Source organism: Pteronotus mesoamericanus, unplaced genomic scaffold (assembly GCF_021234165.1).
Source record: "Pteronotus mesoamericanus isolate MK-2021 breed Mesoamerican mustached bat unplaced genomic scaffold, CSHL_Meso_final contig_179, whole genome shotgun sequence".
NCBI lineage: Eukaryota > Metazoa > Chordata > Mammalia > Chiroptera > Mormoopidae > Pteronotus > Pteronotus mesoamericanus.
This window is the reverse complement of record NW_026555075.1, coordinates 957,699-984,769: the sequence shown is the minus strand read 5'-3', so window position 1 is coordinate 984,769 and position 27,071 is coordinate 957,699. Positions and strand designations below refer to the sequence as shown.

General features: G+C 40.6%; 1 protein-coding gene across 5 annotated transcripts in view; it reads right to left on the bottom strand.

Moving 5' to 3' along the window:
• The window catches only part of HECW2 (HECT, C2 and WW domain containing E3 ubiquitin protein ligase 2), a 350,566-nt gene that overhangs the window by 100,016 nt on the left and 223,479 nt on the right, over positions 1-27,071 (bottom strand). For all 5 annotated transcript variants that reach the window (XM_054566699.1, XM_054566700.1, XM_054566698.1 and 2 more), the window contains 6 exons: positions 26,045-26,145; positions 24,263-25,627; positions 22,924-23,019; positions 15,397-15,547; positions 14,600-14,703; positions 13,978-14,102 (listed from right to left, as the gene is read on the bottom strand). In XM_054566699.1, coding sequence (XP_054422674.1) covers positions 13,978-14,102; positions 14,600-14,703; positions 15,397-15,547; positions 22,924-23,019; positions 24,263-25,627; positions 26,045-26,145 — 1,942 coding nt within the window. The remainder of the gene's footprint in view (positions 1-13,977; positions 14,103-14,599; positions 14,704-15,396; positions 15,548-22,923; positions 23,020-24,262; positions 25,628-26,044; positions 26,146-27,071) is intronic.

Sequence of the window (27,071 nt, the reverse complement as noted above, 5' to 3'; positions counted from 1 at the left end):
GAGAAAGGATGGAGAACCAATGTTAACCCACTTGAGACACACAAAAGCAACATATACACATAGGTGTGTCTAGACTTCTGGTGAGCACCTCAGCTCCAACCTAACTCTAGACCTACACATGGAAAGAGCAGACAGAGCAACATATTTTGATCAAAAGAATACAAAAGGACTACAGAAAGTAAGGTCATCTTTACCGATGATGTCTAGGTATCTAACGAATAACAATCATGGAGTCTTATTCTATCAGGGATATTAGATTCTAAAGTTGGTTTTAGGCCAAACCGCCACCCCCCCGCCCTGGCCCAAAAACACACAGTCAAAATCATACCATGCTGGAGACAAATATACCACCGTACAGTGAGCCACAATAGAGCCAGTTTTTCCCCCAGCATTGGAACAAATCGTTGGTTCTTTGGGTGACACATGAGGCAGTCAGCATACATTTAGAAGTCAAGTTGTAGGAAAAAGTGCTTGGTCATATACTGGAATATTAGAAGCACATCCAATGCACTGAGTTGCTCTCACAGTTGAGTTGTGTTTAACTGAGACCACAGTAGGTTGAGGTGTTTCATCTCACACCTTCTTAGAAGCATAGATTCAGTGAATGGAATGGAAAACAGGACTGTCCAGACTGTATACCTCCATATATATTTTGCCTCTCTCTATTTTTCCTGTGTTTATAGATGGCTGAATTTATAATGATTGGAAATGCACACTTAATACAATTCCACTCTACAACCACATACAAAAAAGTGTTTTGTCAAAAACTACAGGCCTTGGCTGGGTAGTTCAGTTGGCTGGAGTGTTGTCCTGATATGCCAAGGTCATGGGTTTGATCCCTGGTCCAGGCACAGGCAAGACTCAACCAATGAATGCATAAATGAGTGGAACAACAAAGACGGGTTTTTTTCCTCTCTCGCTTACTATCTCTAAAATCAATTTTTAAAAAACACTACAGACTTCATCTCTATCATACTTAAAGAATATTCTAAAAACCAACCATAAGCCATGGGTTGTCCACATAGAAGTCAGTTAAAAAATATTCCCTGCACAATACCATGTGCCAAGGTTTTCTTTAATCATCAGAAGGAATATGATACCCATGAAACTGACCTGGCCATGAAGGCTCTATCCTGGAATTAAATTCTATTCTCCTCAGATAGTTTCAAAGGGCTTTAAATTCCTCTTACCTGAATCTGGAGACCTATAAGTTTTACTTCATGGGTTCTGTTATTTATTTCAATGTAAGACTAACCAAATCCTAAAGAAATCAGAATCCCTGGAAATCGTTTCATTTTACTAAACATTCACTGTCTTTGTTGTGTCCAATGCTGTCGTAGTTACTGAGGATAAAAGGTGAATGAGTACAAGAACCGTCAACATTCCTTCTCATTTTCCAGAGTCCCTCAAGATATGCCATGTCCACGTTAAAGCATTTACTGCCAACATGAGTCCATCCAGAGCTTTCTTTCCTTTGGCACAGCAACTAGCAATGTTTGAAACAGTGGCTGCTCCCCAGTCTGCGCCCCTGGATCTCTGAGCGACTGCCAGGACCAGAGAACCCTGACAACCCAATTTGGAATGTGAACCAAACCTTTGTTAGCTTCAGTCACTGAGATGTGTTGTTTGCCACTATGGACATGTAACCTTAACCATATGAAATAGCTATTATACAGTTATTCTGATTGATTCACTATCATTATATACTTTATACTTTGCATTAAAATATTTTCTCCCTATTAAGATGAAAGGAAAAGAGGAAAGAAGGAAGGAAGGAAGGAAGGAAGGAAGGAAGGAAGGAAGGAAGGAAGGAAGGAAGGAAGGAAGGAAAGCTACATTGAACCATCCTCAAATACTAGTGTACTACAGTTCCTTAAAACACCTGAGTATACAATATTTTGAGGTCATATTTCGACCTGACAGTCTACATGAGAGGAGGTTTTGATGGCTGTGAGAAACTGGGAGGTTCAGAGCACAGAACGGTGCCAAAATAGGCAGGCCTGCGCAGGGGCTTTGGGCAATTAGAGAGCATGAGAGAATAAGAAGGTGATCCCATGAAAGCAGAGAAGGAGGCTAATAAAAGACGTCAAAGGCTGTCAGAGACAAACGTTAGCTAATTAATAGTTTAGCCTATGGCTGACCTGCCTTGGAGTTTAATGTGCAATAAGCAAGGCATCTGTCTTCTGCCTTTGGCTCTGTGCTGCTGATATATTTTCACATAAGCCATTGCAAGCTCAGAGGCCTGAGACCACACTAACTTGTCTGAAGGCAATGGTAATGAGCTTTCAAGTCATATTCCCTAATAAGTCTCTTCGCAGACAAATTATGGTGGGATAACTCTGTCAGATAAATCATTACATTAACTGTTGTTCTAAATAGGTGTATATTTTGATCCCCCTCATTTCTGTTCCCCTGCCATTAAAGTAACTAAATGGGCCACATCCTGATTCTTTATCTAGAGTATCAGAAATGTTCCGCTAAAAAAAAGCAGAACTTCATTAGGACAAGAAGTAGTAGTAATTAGGTGAAGAAACCCGTCTCCGCCACAGGCTGGAAGTAACTCCCTGGGGCTGGACAGCTCTTTAAGCACAGGAGTCTTAGGCTGGTCTTAAAATTAATTATGTCCTTTCATCTTCCTCCTCTCCACTCAGTGAGACGTGTAGCACAGTGCCAAGTTCGACTGATCTTTGTGAAAAGCATCTGCCAAAGCAAATTAAGGGCAATAAAGATTTCTTTCATTAAGATGTAGCAAACAACCTTTAGCACCATTGATTTTACAAGTCTGTATAACATGTATATGACTCTTAAAGCCTATATATGAGAGGGGACCCTCCAAAAAACCCGGAATTATCTTCTGGAGGGCAGGCCCCTTGTGGTACAGGCTTCCCCTGCTAGACAAGTGTTCTAGGAACCCATCTGTATCAGTGTATCAGCTGGCATTGTTGTGAGAGGCTACACTCAGCTTCAGTTAATTTTTTTAAAAGACTCTTTCAACGCATTTGCCCATTTCATGATGGGTGACTTACATGCCCACCAGCCACACCACGCTGAGTGTTCAGCAGTTTTTGACCAAAAACAGTGTGACCCAGTGCCCCACCCTCCCTATTCACTTGATCCACCCTGGGAGACATTTGTTTGTTTCCCCAGATGGAAAAAGTCCTCAAAGGGAAACACTTTGCAGATGTGGAAGAGGTGAAACAAAAAACAGTAGAAGCACTAAAAGGCATCAAAATCGACAAGTTCAAAAACTGTTTTGAGCAGTGGGAAAAGTGTCTCGATAGGCATATTGTATCAAACGGAGAGCACTTTGAAGGTGACCGAAGTTTAAACATGTAATAATATACATTTTTTTCTAAACAAATTTGCGGGGGCGGGGGCATTGGGATTTGGGTCGGCATTTGTAAAACACTTAAGCCAAACATAAACTTCACTGCAGACTGCTACATTTTAATAAAGAAACTAACTACATATATATTTACTTACATGTTTATTTTATTTTTAATATATTTATTCACTATATATACTATCTGTCTGTATATCTTTTTATAGAAAGGTTCAAAAAGGATATTTATACTCCTGTTACTACAGAACTACAGGGGACAGTCTAGTCACAGCCATTTAATCTCTGCCTCAATTTGCTCGGCTGTAGGATGGGGCAATAACAACTGTCCTGCTTTCTTCATAAGTGTGTAGGATTCAATTCCAATGGAACAAGGATGTACAAGATCTATGAAGAGGTAAAACTAACTATAAAAATACAAAGTATAGGTAGTAAATGAATATACAAGGGATTATACCCACGGTACTTAAGTTATAAGAAATGAATGATAGTAAAATTGTTTTCTACTTTGAGGTCTTTGAAGATCTTGGGCCAGAATCCCACTTTCTATTAACTGAAGAAGGGTCTCATAGCCTTTCAGTAATTATGTGCTAAGCTCTGAACGAAAAACCCTGAAGGTACAGAGATGAGCACAGCCTGACCACTCAAAAGGATGGGGAAAGAAATTACAGGGGAAGGTGGGAAGAAGAGGTTCATTGAGGGGAGAAAGGAGAGTTTGGAAAACAAAGGCCACAGGGGCAATGAAAATACCAAAATCCACTGTCAGAACTAGCAGAGCTACGAATGAGAGGGGTCCATAGAGTCAAGACACACTGACCAGGAGGGGGCAGCTTAAAAGAGCCTAGTCTTCGTGGCAGCTGACGACAACCACACGAAGCTGTGGGTTAAGAGAGGAGAAGCATGTATTCTTTCTGGGGGTTAGTGGTTCTAACTGGGTGAGGATTCTTTGCTGTTTTTGGGTTGCTGTTTTGTTTTGTTTTGGTCTTATAGAAAAACATGCAGCAAAGGGATAGGACTTTTGACCTGAAACAAAAGTAGGTTAGGGCAAATGGGACTTGTTTCTTAGCATAGTCTCATGATGACACATAGAATGATCTCACTGGGAAGCTGTTGCACGTAAGGTGAGTTGGCAGTTGTTAACAGTCGACAGAGCCCCTTTGAATGATTTCTAAATGGCACGCGTTTTGTTTTCCATTGATGTGATTTAAAATACACTTTTTAGTTATTCCTTCTCTGTTCCCAAACTCCCTCTCCCAACCTTCCTCTTGGTTGATTCTTGTCTTCCTAGCAAGAAAGAAATGCTTGATAGGCGGGTGAATGATCACCTGAATTTTTTTAGTGAAATTTTATTAGAATAACACTCCTTAGCAGGGGTGTCCTACCCACAGCCCATGGGCTGCACTTGGCCCAGGATGGCTATGGATGCAGCCCAACACAAAATCGTAAATGAAGTTAAAACATTATGAGACTTTTTTGGTGATTATGTGTCACAATGTATTTTATGTGTGGCTCCAGATAACTCTCCCAGTGCGGCCCAAAGATGCCAAAAGGTTGGATATCCATGTCTTAGAGCTCAATGTGCTATGTTTATTAAGTGATTGAGATGTTAGAAGTGAAAAATATTGAAAGGAATCAAGGGGAATATAATTGTCATTTGGCAGCAGAATAAGAAAATTACATGTAACCATTCAGTTCTTATCTATCAAGCCAATTCTTTCTGTGGCAGTGTGTGGCAGGGATTGTTTGTTTGTTTGTTTTTTCATTTTATGATGACTATATGTTCTGGATTACCTGGCCCAGTCTTGATTTCATCTAATTCTGTTCTGTTTAATAACAAAGGTAAGTACATTACTGCTGAACAAAGTCTATTCTTCATATTTCAAAAATCCTTCATCAAGAATAGGTATGCTGCATTCACACTTGAAAAATATCACTGCATCTATAGCAAATGTCTCTCACATGTGGAAGCAGCTGTGAGCATCTGTACACATTACTCACATTACTCACTATTATAAACAAAATCAAGTAACATTGTATACTAGGATATGAAAACAGCCCTTTCTTACACAGTCTGTTTTTATTTTTATCTTACATGGCTCGTCTATATTTTTAATATAGGGATTTTACATTGTTCTCATCTAGCTAAGGAGTAAAATGGAGGGAAACTTTAACTTATTGACCAACTAACTGTAAAGTCTCCATTGATCTAGTTTGTAATAGCAGGAATTCCTGACTTGCAAAAATATATTTATATATTTTAGAATAATATTTTTCTTTACTAAGCACCAAAAAGATTATATGATGGAATTAATGTATTTCTAGAGCTATTTAAAAGCCAGAGTAATAATTCTTTGACATGTATGTTAGAGATATTATTCAATTGTACATAATGAATACATTTACATATAACAATTATTAGACAAACATAGGCATACCATCTATAAAACACATGACACTAATAATTAAATATTGAGTTATCAGGAGAAATGGTTTATCAGGACAATTTTCGAAGAAACCTAAAAACAACCAACAGAGGGCAGTAGAATATATCTTAAAGCAGTCAAAATGCAAAAGAGAAAAAAAATTTGTTTCTCAAGTTTTCCTTTAGAGTTATAAAACCACATAATCTACTTAATTTCGTTCTTTTCAGTAAAGATGATTAGATACACTACTGCTACATGAAATCAATTTTTTATGACTAGCTTATAACATAAACTGATATCTTCAAATCATAAAAAAGGAAAATTAGGAAAGTTTTTAAATTAATATACTTTTGTATTACTGAACATTTTCAATAATATAAACAGGGGACTTATTGGGACACTTGTAGATCATAAACAATTCAACAAAAAGAAAAAGCTTGAAAATAAATCTTAAAATAAGGAAACAAATAAAAGTTTGTTTTGTAACATTTCCCGCTAATCTAGGGGAAAATATTTCAGGAAATAATGCCTTTTACCAAAAACTATCTGACTTATCTCCATAAAGTCACACCCTGAGACCATTAGAAAGAAAAATCCAGCTCCTGCCATACAAAAATCAGGGGAGAAAAAGCCTTCCTAAACCCAACATAAGTTAAATCTTAAAGATATGCAGAGATGCACAGCTAGGATCATTTTTAAGTCAGTAATGAGTGCAGTTAGAAAGAAGAAAACAATTAAAATGCGTTTAAAACAAATTATTTGAAATCAAGGTGGGCTTCCAGCAAAAGAAGTTTTAAAATCATGCCCATGGAAAGAATAGGGAACCCTGAAGACAAGATGAAAATGTAGTAAAAAACCTGTAAGCTACTGAGTATAATCCCAATGTTAAAGTAAGTTAGTTGTCAAAGGTCCTGATAAATTATAGTACAACAGAGGCAGTGAGGTCATTTAATGTGACATCTCTTTAGACTTGGAAATACCAAATTCTAGGTCACAGACCAGTTAAATTAGAATCACTTAAGGGGTCCTAAAAAATAAAGAAAGACCCTTAGGACCTATTCCACACCTATTAAACCAGAATCTCTAATGTTTAGAAGCCAAAAATATGCATCTATTTATGAAAGTCTACCAAACTTAAAAACTATTGCCTCGTATCAAGCTATATAGTACAAGGCCATAGTAATCAAAACCACAAAGTACTGACGTAAAAACAGATATATTATCAATGGAACAGAATAGAGAGCCCAGGGATCAACTCATGCCTTTATGGTCAATTACTATTTGGCAAAGGAGACAAAGACATACAATTGAGTCAAGATAGTCATTCAATGAATAGTGTTCGAAAAATTGGACAGATATGTGCAAAAAAAAGAAAGTAGACCAACTTTTACCATACACAAGAATAAACTCGAAATGGATTAAAGATTTGAATGTTAAGATGTAAAACCATAAAAATCCTAGAAGAAAACAGGCAGTAAAATCTAAGACAGTTCCCATAGCAATATTTTTCCTGATATATCTCCTTGGGATAGGGAAACAAAAGAAAAAACAAACAAATAGGACAACATCAAACTAAAAAGTTTTTGAACAACAAAGGAAATCATCAACAAAATGAAAAGACAACCCACTGAATGGGAGAACACATTTATCAATGATACATCTGATAAGGGGTTAATATCCAAAATTTATGAAGAAATCAAACAACACCAAAAATCAAACAATCCAATTAAAAAATGAGCAAAGGACATGAATAGACCCTTCTTTAAAGAGGACATACAAATGGTCAACGGACGTATGAAAAGATGTTCAGTGTCACTAATCATCAGAGAAATGCAAGTTAAAGTGACAGTGAGATATTACTGCAATATGTGTCAGAATGGCTATCACCAATAAATCAACAAACAAATGCTGGTGAGGATGCTGGGAAAAGGGAAGTCTGGTGCACTGCTGGTGGGAATGCAGACTGGTGCCGCCACTGTGGAAAGCAGTATGGAGTTAACTCAAAAAATTAAAAATGGAACTGGCTTTTGACCCAGTGATTCCACTTCTGGGAATATATCTGAAGAAACCAAAGCACTAATTCAAAAGAATATATGCACCCCTATGTTTATGGCAGCATTATTTACAATAACCAAGATTTGAGGCAGCCCAAGTGCCTATCAGCAGATAAGGAAATAATACCTTCTGTGGCAGGATGGATGGATGGATGTGGAGAGTTTTATGTTAAGTGAAATAAGCCAGTCAGATACCATATGAGTTCACTTGAGGACCCAAAAACCCTAGAATTTATTTACAGAAAACTGTATATTTATTCTTCCATGTTTAAACTTCAGCCACCTTCAAAGTATTCTCCATTTGATGCAATACACCGATGAGATATTTTTTCCCACTGCTCAAAACAGTTTTTGAACTTGTCAATTTTGATGCCTTCAGTGTTTCTACTGTTTTTTTGTTTTACCTGTTTACCTTTGAAGACATTTTTCATCTGGAGAAACAAACAAACAAAAAAAATCTCTCGGGGAAATATCAGGTGAACAGGGCACCAGGGTCATGCTGTTTTTGGTCAAAAACTGAACACTCAGCATGATGTGGGCAGTTCACTCATAAATCACCCATCACGAAACGGGCAAATGTGTTGAAAGTCTTCAAAAAAAAAAAAAAACCTTACTGAAGCTGGGTACAGCCTCTCACAACAACGCCAGCTGGTCCACTGACACAGATGGGTTCCTAAACACTCACCTAGCAGCAGAACCTGTATTGCAATGGGCCTGCCCTCCAGGAGATAATTCTCATTTTTTCTGGGTCCCTGCCTCATATATGTGGAATCTAATGCACAAAATAAACTAACAAACAAAATAGAAACAGACTGAGAGAGAGAGAGAACAGACTGACAGCTGTCAGAGCAGAAGGGGGCTGGGAAAAAGGTCAAGGGATTAAGTTTAAAAAAAAACCATATGGTGAATGCCAGAGGGAAAGGGGTGTGGAAGTGGGGGGAAAGAGGGTAAGAGGGGGACAAAAGATGATCAAAGGAGACCTGACTTTGCAGGAGAACACACAATACAATACACAGATGACGTACTATAGAATTGTCCTCTATACGATAGAAACTGATACAATTTTCCTAACCAATGTCACCCCAATAAATTCAATTTTTAAAAAACCCACACAGTCTTATACCATAAGCCAATGACTATTAATCTGGCCTCCACTTGAAACTGGGTGTAGTGATAAGGAACTTGTACAGAAAAAGACAGCCCATATAGAGAAGTTAGAACTCAGTGCTTAGGGAGGCCGTATTGGTAATTTGAAATTGATCCCTGTGGGAGCATTAACACTACGGCGATCAGTAAGTGCTAATCAGGCCTTGATAGTGTTGGGTGGGTTTCTAGACTAGGAGTGGCTAACATCTAGACACCTTATAGCCTGTCCATTCATTTAAAATGTTGTCCTTGGCCTGAAAGCTGAAAGTATATACTCACTGTCCCTTTACAGAAGAAATTTGCTGTCTTTTTCTATACATGATGTCTAAACTTAAGAAACTGGTGGAGAAAATAATATGCTAATAATACAAATTAAACCTCAGATTGTACTGTTATGCTGCAAATAGCATACACACTCAAAATGAAGAAATGTAAGTTCAGCATTTGAAAACTACTATCTGGTTCAACAAAGAAGGTGCTGGCCTTGTATACAGAGGAGTGTAAAGTTCTAACATGTGTCTCCCTTGTTTCACTGTTGTCTTACTCATTAACATAAATGATAACATTCATGCTGGAAGTATACTGATTCATCAGTTACAGCTATAAATTGCTGATACAAGAGTTCAGCAAAGATCAACAAAAGCATTCTGTATATACTTTTTATTTGTAAATTTCATGCTACACATCCTTTACATCAGTAAAATTTATATTTTATACGTATGAATATATATACATATACATTCATACATACATGTATACACACACACATTTTTTTCCCCAGAGAGCAGGTTGGTTAAATATTTACTAGCAACCCTCTGAACACAACCACTCAATCAGTAGCTCCGTCTTGAGGCTTTTCTCTCTCTCATCCCCACATTCTAATCTATTAGTAAAAATGTCAGTGTTCTCTTCAAAATATGCCCTATATTCATCCACTTGTCACCATCTCTACTTCTACTGCACTAGTCCAAGTCCCTTCTATACCACAAGGTCTTTTCACTTGTCTTTCTGATGCCAATCTGTCATCTAAACCCCATTCTCAGCATAACAGCTGGAAGAAGCTTTTAAAAATCAAAACTAGATCCCTATAGGAAATCCCTCTATAGTAAAGTCCATTTAGAATAAAGCCCTTGCCAGATCACACAAGCCTTACATTCTGAAGCTGGCTCACCTCTCTGGCCATACATGTACCACATCAAACCATAGATGCCTCCAAGCCTTTGCTCTTCCTTGGCAAGGAAGGCTCTGCTTCCAGATTTTACCTTACTGGCTTCTTGACATTTTACCACAGGTTGGATATGGCTGCTATCCACCCACTCTCAAGCCAGTGCCTCCAGGAACTTGTCTGCAAGTCACCCTAGCCTTGTCACCTATACTGTTTGAGCTGCCTCATGCTACCTTGCAACTATCTGAATTATCTTTTCTTGTTCACTGCTTTGTTATCTTTATTCCATTCTGTCTTATTTACCACTCTATCCCCAGAGTCTAGAATGTTCCAGGCAAATCATAGGTGTGTAATAAATACTGGTTGAATGAATGCACCAACAAACAACAAAGGAAAATGTGTGTTATCTGACCGCCAGTGCAAAGTTTTTCCCACGACAGCATGATACTTTCTGTAAAAGTGACAATTCTAAATGTCAGCCCACTCTTCCTTGTGGGACAGTCTCCATTTCCTAGCATTGTCCCACACACGAGGCTGACTTCCTGCAGCCTGGCTTCCGCCTACCTTTCCGGGATCAAACCTGACCTTCACTAGTGTCCTGTGCTCTCAGCACACCAGCCACACCAAACTGCTCTACTACTAATACAGTTTCAGTTCTTCTGTAGTAAATATCAAGACAGCCTGCAACGTCATGAATCTCTCACTTCGCAAATGTTCCTTCTACCAAGCATGTTCTGGCCTCTCCCATTTCTAGGGCGAGTTCCTAATCAACCTTTTAAACATCTTAGATGCAAATCCACCTATGGTTTCCCCTGCGAGTCTTCCCCCTGGAGTGAATCACTCACTCCAGCAGGGTGTTTTCTACAGCCTTCCATTGCTGCACTCATAACTGCTCACTGCACTGGAATGTTTTCGAGTCTAGGACTCCAGGACCCACAGTTGTTTTTGTTTCTCAAGGACTTCTCACAGTGCCTAGGCTATAATAGGGAATCAATGGTAACTCTAATGCCTCTTGCATGAATCTGAGGACAGTTCACATACTATTCATTGCTCACCCGCTTCCCATGTCTTCTCTGTTCCCAGCCAAACCTGTAAACCATGAGATAATGAGCAGTAAAGCCAGACAGATGCTATACTTATAAAGCAAAGCCAATGACAGAAGACTGAATACATTAACATCCATAAACATGTGCACACAAATAACCTCACCTACAACTCCTGGTGAGACGACTGTGCTGACTTCTATTTTTCCCTAGTCTACTCTATTTTTTCTAAATTATATAATCTATTTCGTATGTTCTTCCATTCCCTTAACAAGGTTCTCATTCCAATTTTCCTCTTACTATTCATTAATTGTGCATTAGTGTTTATTATTTATGTATTATTTTTTCTTTTTTTAATAGTTCATTTTTTGTTACATTTTTTCCATTACTCTTTATCCTCCTATGCTATCTTCTACCTCCACCCCCCCTGCAGCTCCCCACAACTAGCTTCATCTTCAGTTTCTGGTCTATTTACCTACCGAATCCTGCCAGCTCACTGCCTGGGATTCCTCTCACGCTGGATCCTTCTTCTCTATTTCCTTAACTCCAAGTCCAGGTTCTCGTCAACTCATGCCACCATGAATGCATTATATACGCTGGCCTCCCATGGCGCGTGTTGCCCTCGCTCTAAAGTGCTCCGTGTGCAGCTGAGACAGCCTTGCTCTAATTAACATGTTCAGCAAGGCACTCCCTCAGAGACTTGCGGAGTGATCCCCCTTTGCCCACTGAATTCTACCCAAACACCTCCCAGAAACACAAAGCCTCTTTTTTTGGGTCCACCACAAATTTAGAGTTGTTTACTCCCACATTAGCGCCACTTATCCAACAAGATTAATCAGGCCTTTAAAGGATTCCTTTGGTTGGAATCCTTTGTCCAACCAAAGCACTGAAAGCATTTCTCATTTCTTCCCTAACAACCAATTTCTCAGCAAGTGTCACTGATTCTACCTTCAAAATATTTCTGAATCCATGCACTTCTCTTCAGCTCCAAGCCAACGTTATAGTTCAGTCATCGTGGCCTTCCCCCGGGCCAAAGAAGAGCCTTCGTTTTCATCACTTGCTTTCTCTCTTGTCTTTCTCTAGTTTCCAAATGGAGGCGTGATGGCTTCCCACTGATCTCAGAATAATATCCAAATTCCTTGCCACATCCGCCAGCCAGATCTGTGTTCTGGATCTCGGTGACTTTCCAGCCTAACATCATATCCCATCACTCCCTCTTTCTCTCACTACACAGAGCCCCTCCGCTCGAGTCTCCCCTGCGCTTGCTGTTTCAGTTGCTTGAAATGAGCTTTCCCTGCCTTTTCCCATGATCAATGATTTGTCTTTGACATTTCCACTCAAAACTATTTCTTCCAGAAGAAGCATTCTATAACCACCTTTCTAAAGTTCCCTTTATTCTGTCTATACTAGGGTAAGAACTTATCTTATTCCCTACCTACCATAATTCCTAGCAACATGTTTCCAGTAATATTTATTGGGTGAATGAAATACTCATGATGCACATGGAACAGCTTTTTCACTTCTATTTTTGCTCATGCGTTTCCTCCCTCTAGAATGGCCTCCTGTCCCATTTTTACCAACCAGGGTCCATTATTTATTTGGTGAGAGAACTTAGGACTCGCATCACAAAGAAATGCAAACTTTTCAATCACACTCTAACTTTTTTCTTCACAAAAGTTTTAGCACAAATTAGATAATATTTTCCAAACATCCTCTTTTTTCTAGGAATGTTTTTGTTAACCAAACAGGCACGCATTTTTCAGGGTCATCCAGGGCTGCCACGGGCCCTGGTGCCTCCAGAAGGTTGATGTCTCCAGAGTAAAGTAAAAACCTCTCACTCCAGGCTTGTGATTTCAAAATAAAAGTAGGGAACAGATGGGCATATGAGTAGATTTAGAAAAATTGGTTGTCATGAGAATTTAATGGTGTGGGGGGCAGGTTGTGAGGGTTTTCTTGGTTAAGGAACCAAGATCAGGAAAAGAGTAGAATTTTGGTCAAAGGTGAAAGCAAGAGAAAATGAAAGCAAATAGGTAAATAAGAGAGTCAAAATAATTTCTCTCTGTTTAGAACAATGATTAAAAGGCTAAAGTTTCTTATAATCTTCAGGTTAATGGAATATTTTTTTAGCTCAGACTAATATTTTCAGGCCTCTAGTGAAATCACAGATAAGAAGGCTTTCTAAAGAATAGGCACATTAGTAAAAGGAAGGAAATTTAAATCTACTACATCCTAAACACATTGCTGTATCTTCCCTCCCACCCCCAAACAACAACAACAACAAAAACCCATCTTCTATACAAACTTCATACATACTTAAAATATTTATTTCTTTATTAATTTAGTTTTCAGACTACAGCAATGTATAAATTTTATATTCTTTTTCCTTTTGGAGGGCCTGTACCACAGTCTCAAAGCCCAATCTGCCCACTGTCTGCTGTCAGCGCTCAGATATTTAGTTATTTTTGTGCAAGCAAAATAAAGTGGTCATTAAAAGCGTAAATTCTGGAGTCACTATCTCTGAAATTTTAACCTCAATGATACCACTTAGTAGCTGTATAACCTTGAGGATATAATTTAATCTCTCTGTGCCTCAGTTTCTTCTTCTGGAAAAATAGAATTTTTATCTAATTCATAAGTTTGTTTGGAGAAATGGGTCGAAACCCATATAATGCTAACACAGTGCCTAGAACACAGTTAGTGCTCAGGAAACATTAGCTGTTACCATTCTTACTATTATTACACACACGAGGATGATTTCCTAGGGCCTGTTGCTTTTTCATCACACACTTTCAGATCTGCGACTCACGGGGTTAGAATGTAGCACGGTGAAGAACTCTGGGCTGATGAGGAACTTCACAGGGGGAGACTGCAACAGCAGCGTGAGCCTGGATCTGGAGGTAGAGTGGGGCAGGACGTTCTCCCGGCGGAAATCTGGACGGGGCAGACCGCAAAGGCTTTCAGGGAGAGCTTTCCACGCGGCAGAAACAGATCCACCCCCTTCCATCAGTGCACGCCTACATCATTTGCTATGTTATTTTATCTCCCAAATACTTTTATCTTTGATGTAAATTCATGCGTAAAATCTGACTGCTCTTAATTATACTAAAATGAAATTGAGTATTTGTAGCCACTGTTAACATTTTAATGCATCCTTAGATGTTTTAAGTGATTAGACTCAATTTTTTTCCACTACCCCCCAATCTAGAGATGAAAGCAATTTATATTCTATTTGGTTTTGTGATTCTTTTCTCAATACTATTAAGACAAAGAGTATGAGGTCTTTGATTAATTCTATTTTTTGAGTTGGATTTCCAGATTTTATTGAAGATCCAAAGTTCTCTAAAGAAAAGCCTCATTTCTTGGCAACCCTTACTATTCTTTTTCTACTTTTGTGAGAGTACAGAACCAACCAACCCAAAGGTTCTTACCTGCACTGGCTTGGTGAAAGTCAGCTTCCTCCCCTGCCCCATCAAGAGCGTTGGCATTTTCCTCAGGCCTCTCATTAGTCATGGTTCTGCGGATACTCTGATATCTAAAATCATGAGCTTAGAGTCACATCACAGCAGCCTCTAAAACTGGGGCTCAACTGCTTCCCCAGAGACCAGAAGTTTTCACTATCTTCCCAACGTCAACCATTTCCTCCCCAAACCCCCACCCCCCAACCTTGTAGGCCATCCGTAGTTTAAGTAAATTACATTGCCTTGAATTTCTTCTATCTGTTGTTTGTGGACATTTTCCTACCAAATTGATAAAAATTAAATTGTGGCTCTTAACCAAAGAAAACTAAATCCCTCTACTGTTAAAGAAAAGAACAATTTTTTTTTTCCCATAGCGATTAGTACTTAAAAAGCTTGGGTGGATAAAAAAAGATGCATTGCGAATGAAGATTCTAGATATTTAAAAAGAAAGTTGGCTTCAAAATATAAATATATACATTCTGCTTTACTAAAAATCAATGCCTTGGGTTGACTAAAGGGGTCATCACTACTTATTTCATCTCCAGTTTTCAAACCAGCTGTGTATGTGGGTGTGGATGTGGTTATTATTATTATTTTTTAACCAAGAGAAGTTCATGAAACCTATGAATCAAAAGAGCTAACAGCTACACCTTAATGACAGGACACACAAAGATGAAAGGGAGACAACTGTGTTTTCTACTTTGCTCCATGTAAAAATTAGCCCGACCACAAAACAGAAGAGGGACAGCAGAAATGCCCATCCTCACCTCCGGTTCAGCTGCTCCATTTGCTGTATGGAGTTGGACCTCTGCAGCACCTGCGGGGCGGGGGGAGCTGTTGGCCGCTGCCACGTCGTGGTTCTGTTTACGTGATCCACGTAGAAGATCCTGCCATGGCTGTCGATGCGCGCCTCCCAGTCTAAACAACAGTAATGCATCCAGAGGGATTAGGAGGAGGAGCTGAGGTCATTTATGTGGTTCATTACCTTCAGCATATGTTTTCCCTCTCTGACATGCTATCATTTGGGGCTAATAACATATACATCACTGCATAATCCAGTACTTCCCCTCAGTGCGTACCAGAATCTGCTGTGACCAGTTAGTAAACATATCCTCGGGTGTGCATGATGCCAACCCTTTAAAGGATCTCTGAATATAGAGAATCCTTTCGGATCTGCCCACAATGTTCATCCTTCATATATGAGCACCAGTATTTTAAAAATACAAGTAATTGGCATCATAATAGTTTAGATATTCACATCAAAATTGGTACTGATGTTTGTTTTCACCAAAACATGATTTTTTTTTCCTGTTTTTTTCCAGCTTACATGAAAAACTCATAGCTGGAAACTTCCAAGTGTACATTTACATACAATTTTAGTATATTTAGTTTTCAGCAGAAAATAACACAAGCCTAGTCATCAAGCAATATCATTATCTACACATTTCTATTTGCACTTTCCCAAAGATAAATACATTTTCAGAGCAAGGGTAATTACTTGCCTCCAACCACAAATAAACACAATGTTTGAAAAGATTATTTAATTTTATATTTAAGCAATCACATTGATTAAGTGTGGTAGTCTTTGTAAACAAATATATAAGTGCATATCAGTAAAAAACAGCCAGGAAACTGGTCCTCAGAGCTGAACGTCCCATCTCTGTGGCTCTATAAAAGGCTATTCCCCTATTAAAATACTCAGAGCATGAGCTAATGTTTTCAAAAGGCAAAATTTTAAAACTGATTGCAATTGGGAAGGATAATTTATATAGGGACATATGAAAATAGAGATCTATTCTTTAACCAGGAAAGTTCCTAAACATTTCTATTTCTATAGAAATTATTTTTTGAAATTAATAAACCTCTTTCTCCTAAGCAGCTTGATTATTTCAAGACTCTCCATGTGATTCCATTGCTTATCAACAGACAGTACAGGCCTAATACTGGGGACCAGGAGGAAGGCATGATTGCACCCAACCATGTATGGCATTGCTCTGGAGGTGAATGGAGCAAGTATTCCAACAAAGTCCTTTGGACTAGAAAGACTTGCATGCTAGGTTCCAGCCAGTGGAGAATGGAAAGGTCTCCTTTTCTTGACCTCAGCACACTGTAATTTATGACAAATGGCAAGAGAAAGACAAATTGGGCTGAAGGAAAGTACCACGCAGACAAAAAAACAACATCACTCACACTCCAAAGTAACAGAGACTTACAATGAACCGGCCTGTCAAATTTGAATTCTTTGGGCACAGCTACAATCCCATCAACAGGACATTTCGAAGAGATCTCACGCTCAACCTGCCATATGCTGATAAATAGTAACTACACTAAAGCATTTTCAGGAACCATTTTCCAGAAACCCATGGTCTATTCCATTGTTTTGCTCTGTTGCTTGCATACTTTCGCATCTCAAAGATTTTGAAAACCAATTATTCCAATTTCATTCCTTTTTCATTAGAGCTAGGATAGTTCAAGCACATGCTATATTTCAAATCAAATGTACATAAGAACAAATGATCATTCCTTCCCCAAGAATGTTTATAGTAGCTTCCAGTTTTGTTTTGTTTTTTTTTAATGTAGACTAGGTCAATTAGGGATAAAAACCAGAACAGAAACCAACTTAAAGGATACAGAGAGAGTGAGAGGGCGATGCTGCCAAACTCCCAAGATAAGGTTATAACTACAACTTGGCTAAATTTTCTGGCAGTTAAAGCAGAAAAGAAAACACAATGTTGCATACTTTCCATTTTCTGACAAAATAAAGTAAAAAGAATTATCTTCAAAGATGGAACTTTTTCCTTGAACAAACTAAATAAGAATTTACCCCACAAAATGTTGCACATGGGTAGCAAAAGAGGGGAAAGGTGAGAAATCTCCAGAAATATTCACCACTGTGCCATGCACATAGCATGTAATGAATAAACAATTTAAATAACATACAGCCATGAAAACAATGATGCTTGCATTCACTTTCCACAAAAACCAGGAACAGCCTTAATCTGTATTTCAATCAAGACATTTCTATGTGCAATGGGGAAAATAAGAAAACAACTTCCAACAACTTGCTAAGAACATGCGACTTTGGACTTTGAATGCACATTACAACTCACCATCAAATATAGTATCTTTAAATTGAGGTTATTACTTAAGTCCTCATTAAGAGAAGTGCTATGCACTGGTTTCAGGAAAACACTTGGCATTTGATTGGGAAAGACCAATACGCTGTTGATTTATTCATCAGCTACATATCCACTCTTTACCAAAGTGGTAAGCAGATGAAGGTGTGAAGACATCTCAGTGAATGCTGAGATTGGGAAGAAGGCCAGTAACTAGTCAGTGACGAGACAGAAAAAATTCTGCATCAAGGGAAGCCAGCATTAGTCTGCCTATGGGAATCAAAGGTGCGAGGGCACTATGAGTGAGGCCTGGAATTCGTTATAATTGGATTTAGAAAAGTCATGTACCTGAATGTTGTATATTTATAAGTCCACTATAAAAATTATAGGAACCTTGGTATCTTCCTTAAAATGGTAACATGAAGTTATAATAAACTAAAGGTACTTTTTTTGGCGGGGGGGATAAAGCTTTGTGATAGATGCTAGACAGCAGTGTCTCAAAGATTATTATTTTGTTATTTTAACATTCAAGGAAATATGATTGTATTTGTATAAAGTACAAAAGTAAATGGAACTATCTTATGATTTGGGGGTCAGGACCGTAGTCCCCTGCCCTTTCAGGAGTGGGGGTTAGGAACTGGAAGGGACACAAAAGGCTTGCAGGGCCCAGTGGTGGACACTGGTTGCACAGGTCTGCTCAGTTTGGTGGAATTCAACAGGCTGAATATGCACTTTTCTGCACATATATTTGAATGAAAAGTTTTAAAAGATCTCAAGAAGCTGTATATTTTGCACCTAATATCTTCAAATTTGAAGAAAGTAGCTTTTTAGATGAAAGGTATTCATTCTGTTCTCAAAACTAACTTTTCAACTCTAGAAAATAAGAGCCCCTAGCCTTCAGCATAGTGGAACCTCTTAGATTAATTTTATTTTTCAGATTCACTGCCTACTTTTTGGCATTCATATCAAAGGATGATTTAAAAATGGAAGTACACAACCACAAAAAATAAGCATTCTCCTGTATTTTTCCAGAATTACACATTTGAACCCAAAAGTAATATACTTGTGTTAATAATATCGTAACAATCCTGAGAGTCTTTACACATCCACTATCCACACTATTCATCCTCAATCTATTCCTACCCCTTTGGGGGAAAAAAAAAACATTTATTTGACAATTCCCTATTGTCTCAGTGCAGCAACAGGTTAAGTCACAATTTCATTAGAGCCAGTAAGAGAAAAATAAAAATTTTTCAGAAGGAACTGAGCTAGCCGTTCTTTTTTCACTTATCTTAATGCTGAAAAGACCAAGATCTGTCATGCTGATGAATTCCGGTGGACTGTAGCCCTCAACTGCTTTCAGCTGCCAGTGCCTTCAATCACTCCAGAGTAAGATACAGCAAATTCTTAAGGGACTCAGTGCACTTTCAAGTTCAAGCTGCTTTCCTGGACGGTATTCAACAGTGCCACGCGGCTCTCAAGACTGGAGTTTTCTTCTTTTCTACGAATCATGAGACTGTTTCTCAACAAGAGGCTGAAGTTACACAGGCCGCAGTCCCCCTGCACAGGGTCTGCAGCCTAAAGCAAGAGGAAGGTTTTGAGAATCAAGCGGTAGATCATCATTACTGCGTAACAACCTTTGTACTAAGTCCAAGATGTGTCTCCTGATCCTAAAATAGGAGAAATAAGACAGGAAGGAGAAGCAAAGAAACAAAGAAAACTGCTTTCCATAAAAAGAGAGCAAATACGTGTGCAGAGACTGAGTTATAACATTGCTATGCAGACTACCACATGACCAGGTGTAGCGTGAAACTACACAGCAAGAGATCCCACTTAAATGAACTGTGTATCTTCAGAGAGAAGCCTAAGTTTGCTGGGGTTTTCCCATCAAATAAGCTAAAAGGACAACAATGATAATAAGGAGAAAGTATCGAGAGTGGACAGTGTCTCATGCCAAGGTACAAATCTTCAGTCACCTGTCCTGTGGGTCTGGAGATAGTGACCCGTGCAGACAGGAAAAGGCACTTCTCAGTAGGACGCAGAGGTTTAGCAGAGCAGCCTGTCTGGGCTACTAGACAGTCACTCACATTCTCACTGTGACCACGTCTCGTACCCGTGAGAGGCCTCCTGGGGAGGGTGCAGATGAGGAAACCTAACCCAGAAGAAAAGAAAGTACTTTTTCAGCCTTCTTGAGTCTGCCCTCAAAACACTAGAGTATAATGAAGTTTCAGTGAAATCCTTAAAACCCTCTGTTCGGAGGTGTTCTTTGCACCTAACATACACGTTCCATAATAGAAGCCACCACTGCCACTAACCAAACTTCCAAAATTTATACTCATCTATCCCCAAGTAGGCCCTTCCCTTCTAATCTTAGATCAGAATACCTGAGAGGGGAGAAGGAATGTTTGAGACTCTTGCTCAACTTTCACTAGTATGGGATCCTGAATAAGTTATTAATTTATCTGGACTTCCATTTTTCCATCTAAAAAAATGACAGAATCAGATTAGCCTACTTACACCCATGGGTCTATAAATTACAGATAAGACCTGCTTGACCTACCTCACAAAACTGTTACAAAGAATTTGAAGGAAAAAAAAGAGAAAGCATGTAAAAGTGTTAATTTGGGGTGTCGTAATTAATAGTGTTAAAAGCGCAATTGTTCGCCTTAAAATAATCCAGCCAGGCCATTCAAGAGATGGACCAATCTGCACACTCCAGCCAGCCGTCCCTCAGCTGGGCCTCCCGGGAGACACTGGGTGAGGTCAGAAGGCATAAGACTGCGGAACGTGGAATGCCACAGCCCTGAGCCAGGGGCATGGCTGGAGGCAGCCGCGGAGTTGCCCAGTGAGAAGACGAAGGCAGAGGACTGGCTGTGGTCGGGCAAGACAACTAGCAGGGGCGGCCAAGCGATTAAACAGATGATCAGAAGGACAAGACAGGCTGGGAATGGGAGGGAACAAAGCAGTGTGGGGTCAGAGCTGAACAGGAATCAGGTATGCTCAGAACATAATCTGTAACCTATCCAATACAATATAAATCACCCCCATTCATTTTTGCAAGTTGCAGAAGACGAAACAACTCTTAAGAATTTTTCTCCTGCCCTGGTTGGTGTGGTTCAGTTGGTTGGAGCATTATCCCATACACCAAAGGGTTGGGGGTTCAATCCGAGGTCAGGACACTTAGCTTGGAGGTTCACTCCCTGGTTGGTGCATGTATGGGAGGCAACCAATCAATGTTTCTCATTCACATCTATATTTCTTTCTCTCCCTTTGTCTCTTTCTAAAATCAGTTAACATTTTTTTAAAAGAGAATTTTCCTCCTGTCCATCAGTCACTCATTAAATTGGATATACTATTACCTTGCCTTTTTACTTTTAAGTATATCGGTTTATTAAAATGAAATACCAACTATGTATATTTTTAAAACCCTGAGATGTATTCTGTGATGAAAATACCAGTGTTTAAACAAATGCATTGAAACATCACAAATAGTAGTTGTAATTTCAGCAGGAAAGAACCTGCCTTTATAAAATACAATGTAGAAACCAAAATCACAGTCCAACAAAAATGAGAGCAGTTGGATGTGACCAGGGGGCTGTCATCTATCCTCACACAGATGTAATGTCATGCCTCCGCTCCAGGGTCCTGTAACTCTATGGACGTAGTATTAAACCACATACGCATATAAGCAACACTCAGAATTCTCTTTTGGTGTCCCTAATTCATTTTTCTCCAATTATATCTAAATATCTCCCAGGAATATATATATTTTTCTGCCTCTAATCTTTCCTCCAAGGATAAACAATAAGGAAGCTATTTTCTCCTACTTGCCTACAATGACACGATGATTAAACTCTTGGTTGATTTTTTGGAAAGATTTTATTTATTTATTTATTTTTAGAGATGGGGAAGGAAGCGAGAAAGAGAGGGAGAGAAACATCTATCGGTTGTTTCTTATATGCGCCCCCAACCGAGGACCAAACCTGCAACCCAGGCATGTGCCCTGACTGGGAATCGAATTGGCAACTTTTTGCTTTGCAGGACGATCCTCAACTGAGTTACACTAGTCAGGGCTCTTGGCTGATTTTTAAAACCTGCTTACAATATATGTTTCCTATGAGTAACTGCCCTTAGTTATCCAAGTATATGAACAAGGGATCTGTGCACAACAGAATTTCAAAAGGATCGAGCCAATATTTTGGCAGATTGTACAGAGTACCATTCTGCTTTTATGCTGGCACTCACCAAAACTCACCACTCGGCATTTAAGCCTCTGCATACTTCCCCTGATCCCTTTACGTCCCACCATTTTTAAAATATAGAAGGCCGAGGGCATCAGCCTCTTGCCATGATCATACATAAGACAGGTGAGTAGAGGGTGAATAAGAAGGGAAAGTAGTAAGATAGAAAAATGTATTTTAAGATGTTTAAGAACATTCCAATATGTTCTTAAAAGCAGTATTTACTGAGCTCTATTATTTTTCCTTAAAGTGTTTTGCTATCACAGAGCAATATAGCTTTCAGGAAATCTCAAAACTAAAATAGTGTTAAAATTATGATTTGCCAAGGGCATCGCTCAGACCTCTGCGTGCAGGTTGTATAACTACTTCCCAGCGTCCCTACTCCTTGGACACTATGCCTTTAAGGGTTACATAGTTCTTGAAATCCCCAGATAACTGTCATGTTGTAAATAAATGGTAATTATTTTATTAAATTAATAACACTTCTCTGTATAAGAAAAAAATACAGAACCCTATACTTAATGATTTAAAATGTTGTTAAGTGAATAAAATGCAGTATATTGCCTACAGTAAGGCTTTTTCTAAGATATTGTACCAATTTGTCTACTAACTGAAAATTCATGCCACCATTAGGAATCATTTAAAAAATTTATTATACACCCAATTGTCTAAAATATCTGGATCTATTTCCCTGATTATACTATTTACTCCACAGACACTACAGTATTTACTTTCCCCCACCCACGCTTTCATTCAACAGAACAGTGCCAGACAGGAGTTACCAGCTTAGTACTTTCCAGACTACATCTGCTACGTCAGGTGGCAGCCCCCAGATCCCTTCCTCTAGGGAACTGGGCACCGATCTCTTAGTTCCCATGGGTCCTGTCACCCTTGCACCCTTTGATCAAGGTGGGCCCCTTAGACAACAAGTCCTCACTTGGTGGGAGAGCCTCGTCCACCCTCTGGTACCGGCTAACATCCTGGCGCACTGAAGGCAGCGATCGCAGTGGCTGGTGGCCATTGGCTTGAGAACCTGGAATTAAAGGCAAAACATTATCCAAGCATTGTCTTCCCCTTCAGTGTCAAAACAGTCTTTAAAAAAAATGAACATGTACACCTGAAACTAATATACTATTGTACTACTGTAGGCCAACTATAATAGAAACTTTTTAAAAAACCAAACATGAATCATGGGGCTAGTCTCTCTTCTCTCCTGAGTCTCATTTCCCATATGAAGACCCAGAAACCAAAGAAAACAGGGGATGAAGGCTTAGTCAGAAAAGGGTCTCCTGAAGAGGTTTCTACCCACACCCATCCCTCCCACTCCCGGCCTTTTCCCACCGGGGCCTCTGTCCTGGTCACGCACCACCGCTTTCGGGTCACTTCATGTATGGCCACAAGATAATGAAGGAAACAAGACAAGACAAAAAAGAGGAGGAAGAAAAGAGGGGCACACTTTAGGTAGAAAAATAAATTACAATAAGAAAAGCATTCCCATTTATAAGCCTAGGCTATTTAGGCATATGAAATTATCCTTACACTTTTTGATGCTTCTATAATAAAACATTTTAAAGGAATCGTTGTATTGAGTCACATTCATGGAGACATAATACAATTTTTATGTGTAAGTTTGAATCCTAAGCCACTCAAACAGAAGGCAAAGATATTAAAATTGATACAAAGCCCATCTTACTCTTTTGAAAGTTTTATGCAAGAAGGTGTGACACCAAGGTGTTCTGAAAACCTCTACAGGCTACACTAATGTTGAAGCTGTTAGCCTGTTGGATTTTGTATCTACAAACCCAGGTACCACCAGAGACTCATTAGGTTTGTTCTTGTTTTTACGCAGCCCAGGCAAGGGGGCTCAGCCCTGGGAACCCCGGCGGCCCGCGGCGCCTCGCCCACGCGCAGTTCTCTCCTGCGCCCCTGCCCTCAGGCCCTGGGCCCTCCAGGCCACTGTGAATAGGGACGCCGCCCCCGCCTCCACCCGCACCCCACGGGCCATCTTCCTGGGGACAGCAGGTCCCCAGACTGCATTCCTGATGCAGAGCCTCAAGATTCATTATTTAAGTCTAAAGACGTACTCGACAGGCCTCTTATCGTAGCATTAGAAGAGCCATTGAAAAATAACAATAAAAACTAACCGTTGAACACTAAGGTGAAGAATTCAGATAATAGTCGACCTGCAGTATAATTTACATTAGCGACAAAACCACAAGACTTGTCTTTCAGCAGGTATGCGTGAGCCAAGAGCCACGCTGTCCTCTACATCCTACCTCCAGCAGCGCCCTCCTCCTGGGCAGTGGCCCCTTCACAAGCCCCCTGGGCATCCCCCGCATCACCCTCTTCTGGGGGCTGGCTCTCAGCAGCGGCAGCGGCGGCGGCGGCGGCGGCTCCCTCTTGGCTGCCCCTCCGCTGCCAGACCTCCCCGACCTCATCCTGGTCAGGTACAGCGGCCGATTCTGCCCCTGGTCCTTCCTCCTCGCCACTGGGCACCCGCACCACAGGTAGAGAACCAGGAGTGCATATGGAATCCGGCGACCCTTCGGCGGGGCCACTGCTGGTGGGCTCTGCTGCACAGGCTCCGTCTTCCTCATCCTGAGAAGAAAAGGCAGGGGTTTCGGGAAACCGCGCACTCTCAAGAGATGAGCACCGTGTCTCCACTGAGGACAGCTGCGTGGTAACGCTCTCGTTGCAGGAGCTGTCAGCGCCTTCCAGGTCACTCTCCCCCTCCGGCCTGGTGCTGGCCTCGCTCACGCTCTCTGTCCTGGCAGGGTCACTGGGTTCTGTCTCAGAGGACACCTGGGAAGGCTCAGACCCCTGATCAAGGGACTCGGTCTCACTGACGGCTCGCCGGCTTCCTCCGGATGCGTCAGAGGTCCCCGTGTCTGCTCCACTCGTGGGCTGATCTACCTCTTGAGAGCCACACAATTCAGTGCTGCCCTGGTCAGCACTGGGTTGAGACTCTGGGCCATTTTCGCTTCCATCTGGGACGGGACCGGAGGCGGAGGAACTCTCTGGAAGCTCTGGAAGGTTTTCCGGCTTCTCCTCCAAGGAAGCAGCATCGTTTGTGGAGGCTTCCTCAATCTCCAATGGGTTGTCTTCTGGCTTTGTCTGAGATGTCAGGCTTGCGTCGTCAGTTCTTGATACCCGGCTAAACATTATTAACCCTCCCTCCTCCTCCAGAGAAGATGGGTAACCCAGGTCCTGCTGGAGCTCGTGGTCTTCTTCATCTGAGTCGATATGAAGCATCGCATTGAGTCTTGTGTCAGTGGGAAAACTACTCCTTAGTTTCGGAGAGGCTCCCATGGACCTCTCCGAGCAGGTAGCTGCGCCTGGCCTGGAATGCCCGTTGTGTTCAATAGCGTCTAAATAATCATTGAGTGAATCCTGACGTCCTCTGGAAGGGGAGGTCCTTGAAGAAGTAGAGGTTAAATCCTCTGTGTCTATTTCCAGAGTAGAGCTAGTCCTGAAAGAATGCTTGGGAGTCCCATCGGCACTGTCCTCAGAAACCGGCCCATTGGAACAAACCGGGCTGTCATGATGGCCCCCTGGCAGGTCCTCCTCATCAGAAGGGCTTCCCAGGTCTCCGTTCACAGAATTGACTCCAAGTATTGTGCCCACAGCTTCTGGAGAAGCATCTGAAGGAGAAAACAGCATTTATAAACATGACATAGTATAATAACAAATGCACGTTGAATGCCCTCTTCCTTTGCCACCAATCAGTTCAAAGAATTCAGCCATCCCACTGAGGCCTCTTTCCAGCCTCGGACTCACTACTAACAAGTACACTGCCAGTCGCTTTCACACATGAGGCATCTATGTTCCCTACTGCTGGAAATTCTACGGCCCAGTGTCCAAATGCAGGTATAAACCTAAGAGATATTTTTGATAAACAGGCTTTTGTAACTGCTTGAAAAACTTCAGCAGGTAATCATTGGATAGCTATTTTATTTTCAGAACAGGACACACATTCGATTCTGTTCAAACGCAAACCGACAACTGAGTAAGATTTAACAAGGTTTTCCTATAGGGATCTATTTATGCCAATGTCTCACCTTCGTGCACAGAAGATGTAACCTCTACTTTAAACTGGAGGTACCCACTCACATGGTCAGCTGGGAGCCTTCTGCCAAGGTTGTAGCTGAGCATTTGATCGCTGCAAGAGGACAGATGGTTCTTTCATCCTTCTACACTGGTGTCAGCCTTCGTCTTCTTCCCACAGACCACCCCCAGAATCCCATACATTTTTCTTAAAACTTTCAGACTCATAAGAAAATAAAAAGGCTCAAAGGCATGTTACCGTCCTATGTAATATTATTCATTCACAGACGTAAATACTTATAAACCCAGTGATAAAAGAAAATCTTGTCAGGAGGAAAATTATTAGTAAAAGCAGAACATGCAATAGAGTATTATATTTTAAAGCGCACTGTTTTATTCTCTCACTGCTAAGGCTGACCAGGGAAAGGACATTTTGAAAGTCATCAAGGAGCTGCACAAGTCCTAAAACTATGTGTGCTTTTGGATTCAGGTATGAAATATAGTGGGCCCGGTTCCTTCGCTATGAGCCCGAGAGGGAACTGGTTCTAAAGGGACACACACAGGTAAGGGCACCACATGCTGCCATGGAGGGTACTGTCCTGCTATATCCTGAGGAATAGGAGCTGAGAGCAGTACAAGGACAGGCCACGCCCTGAAGCTGCTCCAGCTGTGTGAAGGGCAGGGGGCCGCTGAGCCTCCCCCTCCTCACCTGGCAAGTAAAGGGGCTGAAGCTGCTGGCCCTCACTGAGTCTCAGGGTGGCATGTGAGCGGTACTGATGGGACAGTTCGAGAAAATACATGTGCCATTGTGGTGGGTCTCGCCACACTTGGTAGCATGCTGAAGGGGACCTCAAGTGAGCCTGCCCAGTCCCTGCCCCACCTTGGCCCCTGGCTCATGCTACCAGCCCCTCAAGGATGAGGCTGTCCATCTTTTCAATTCCGTGTTTATTTATCAAAGACAAATGCAGCTAAATCATTTCTTTGTATGCAAACCACTTTCATTCTGAATGTGATTTACATTTAATTCTGGAAAATAACCGA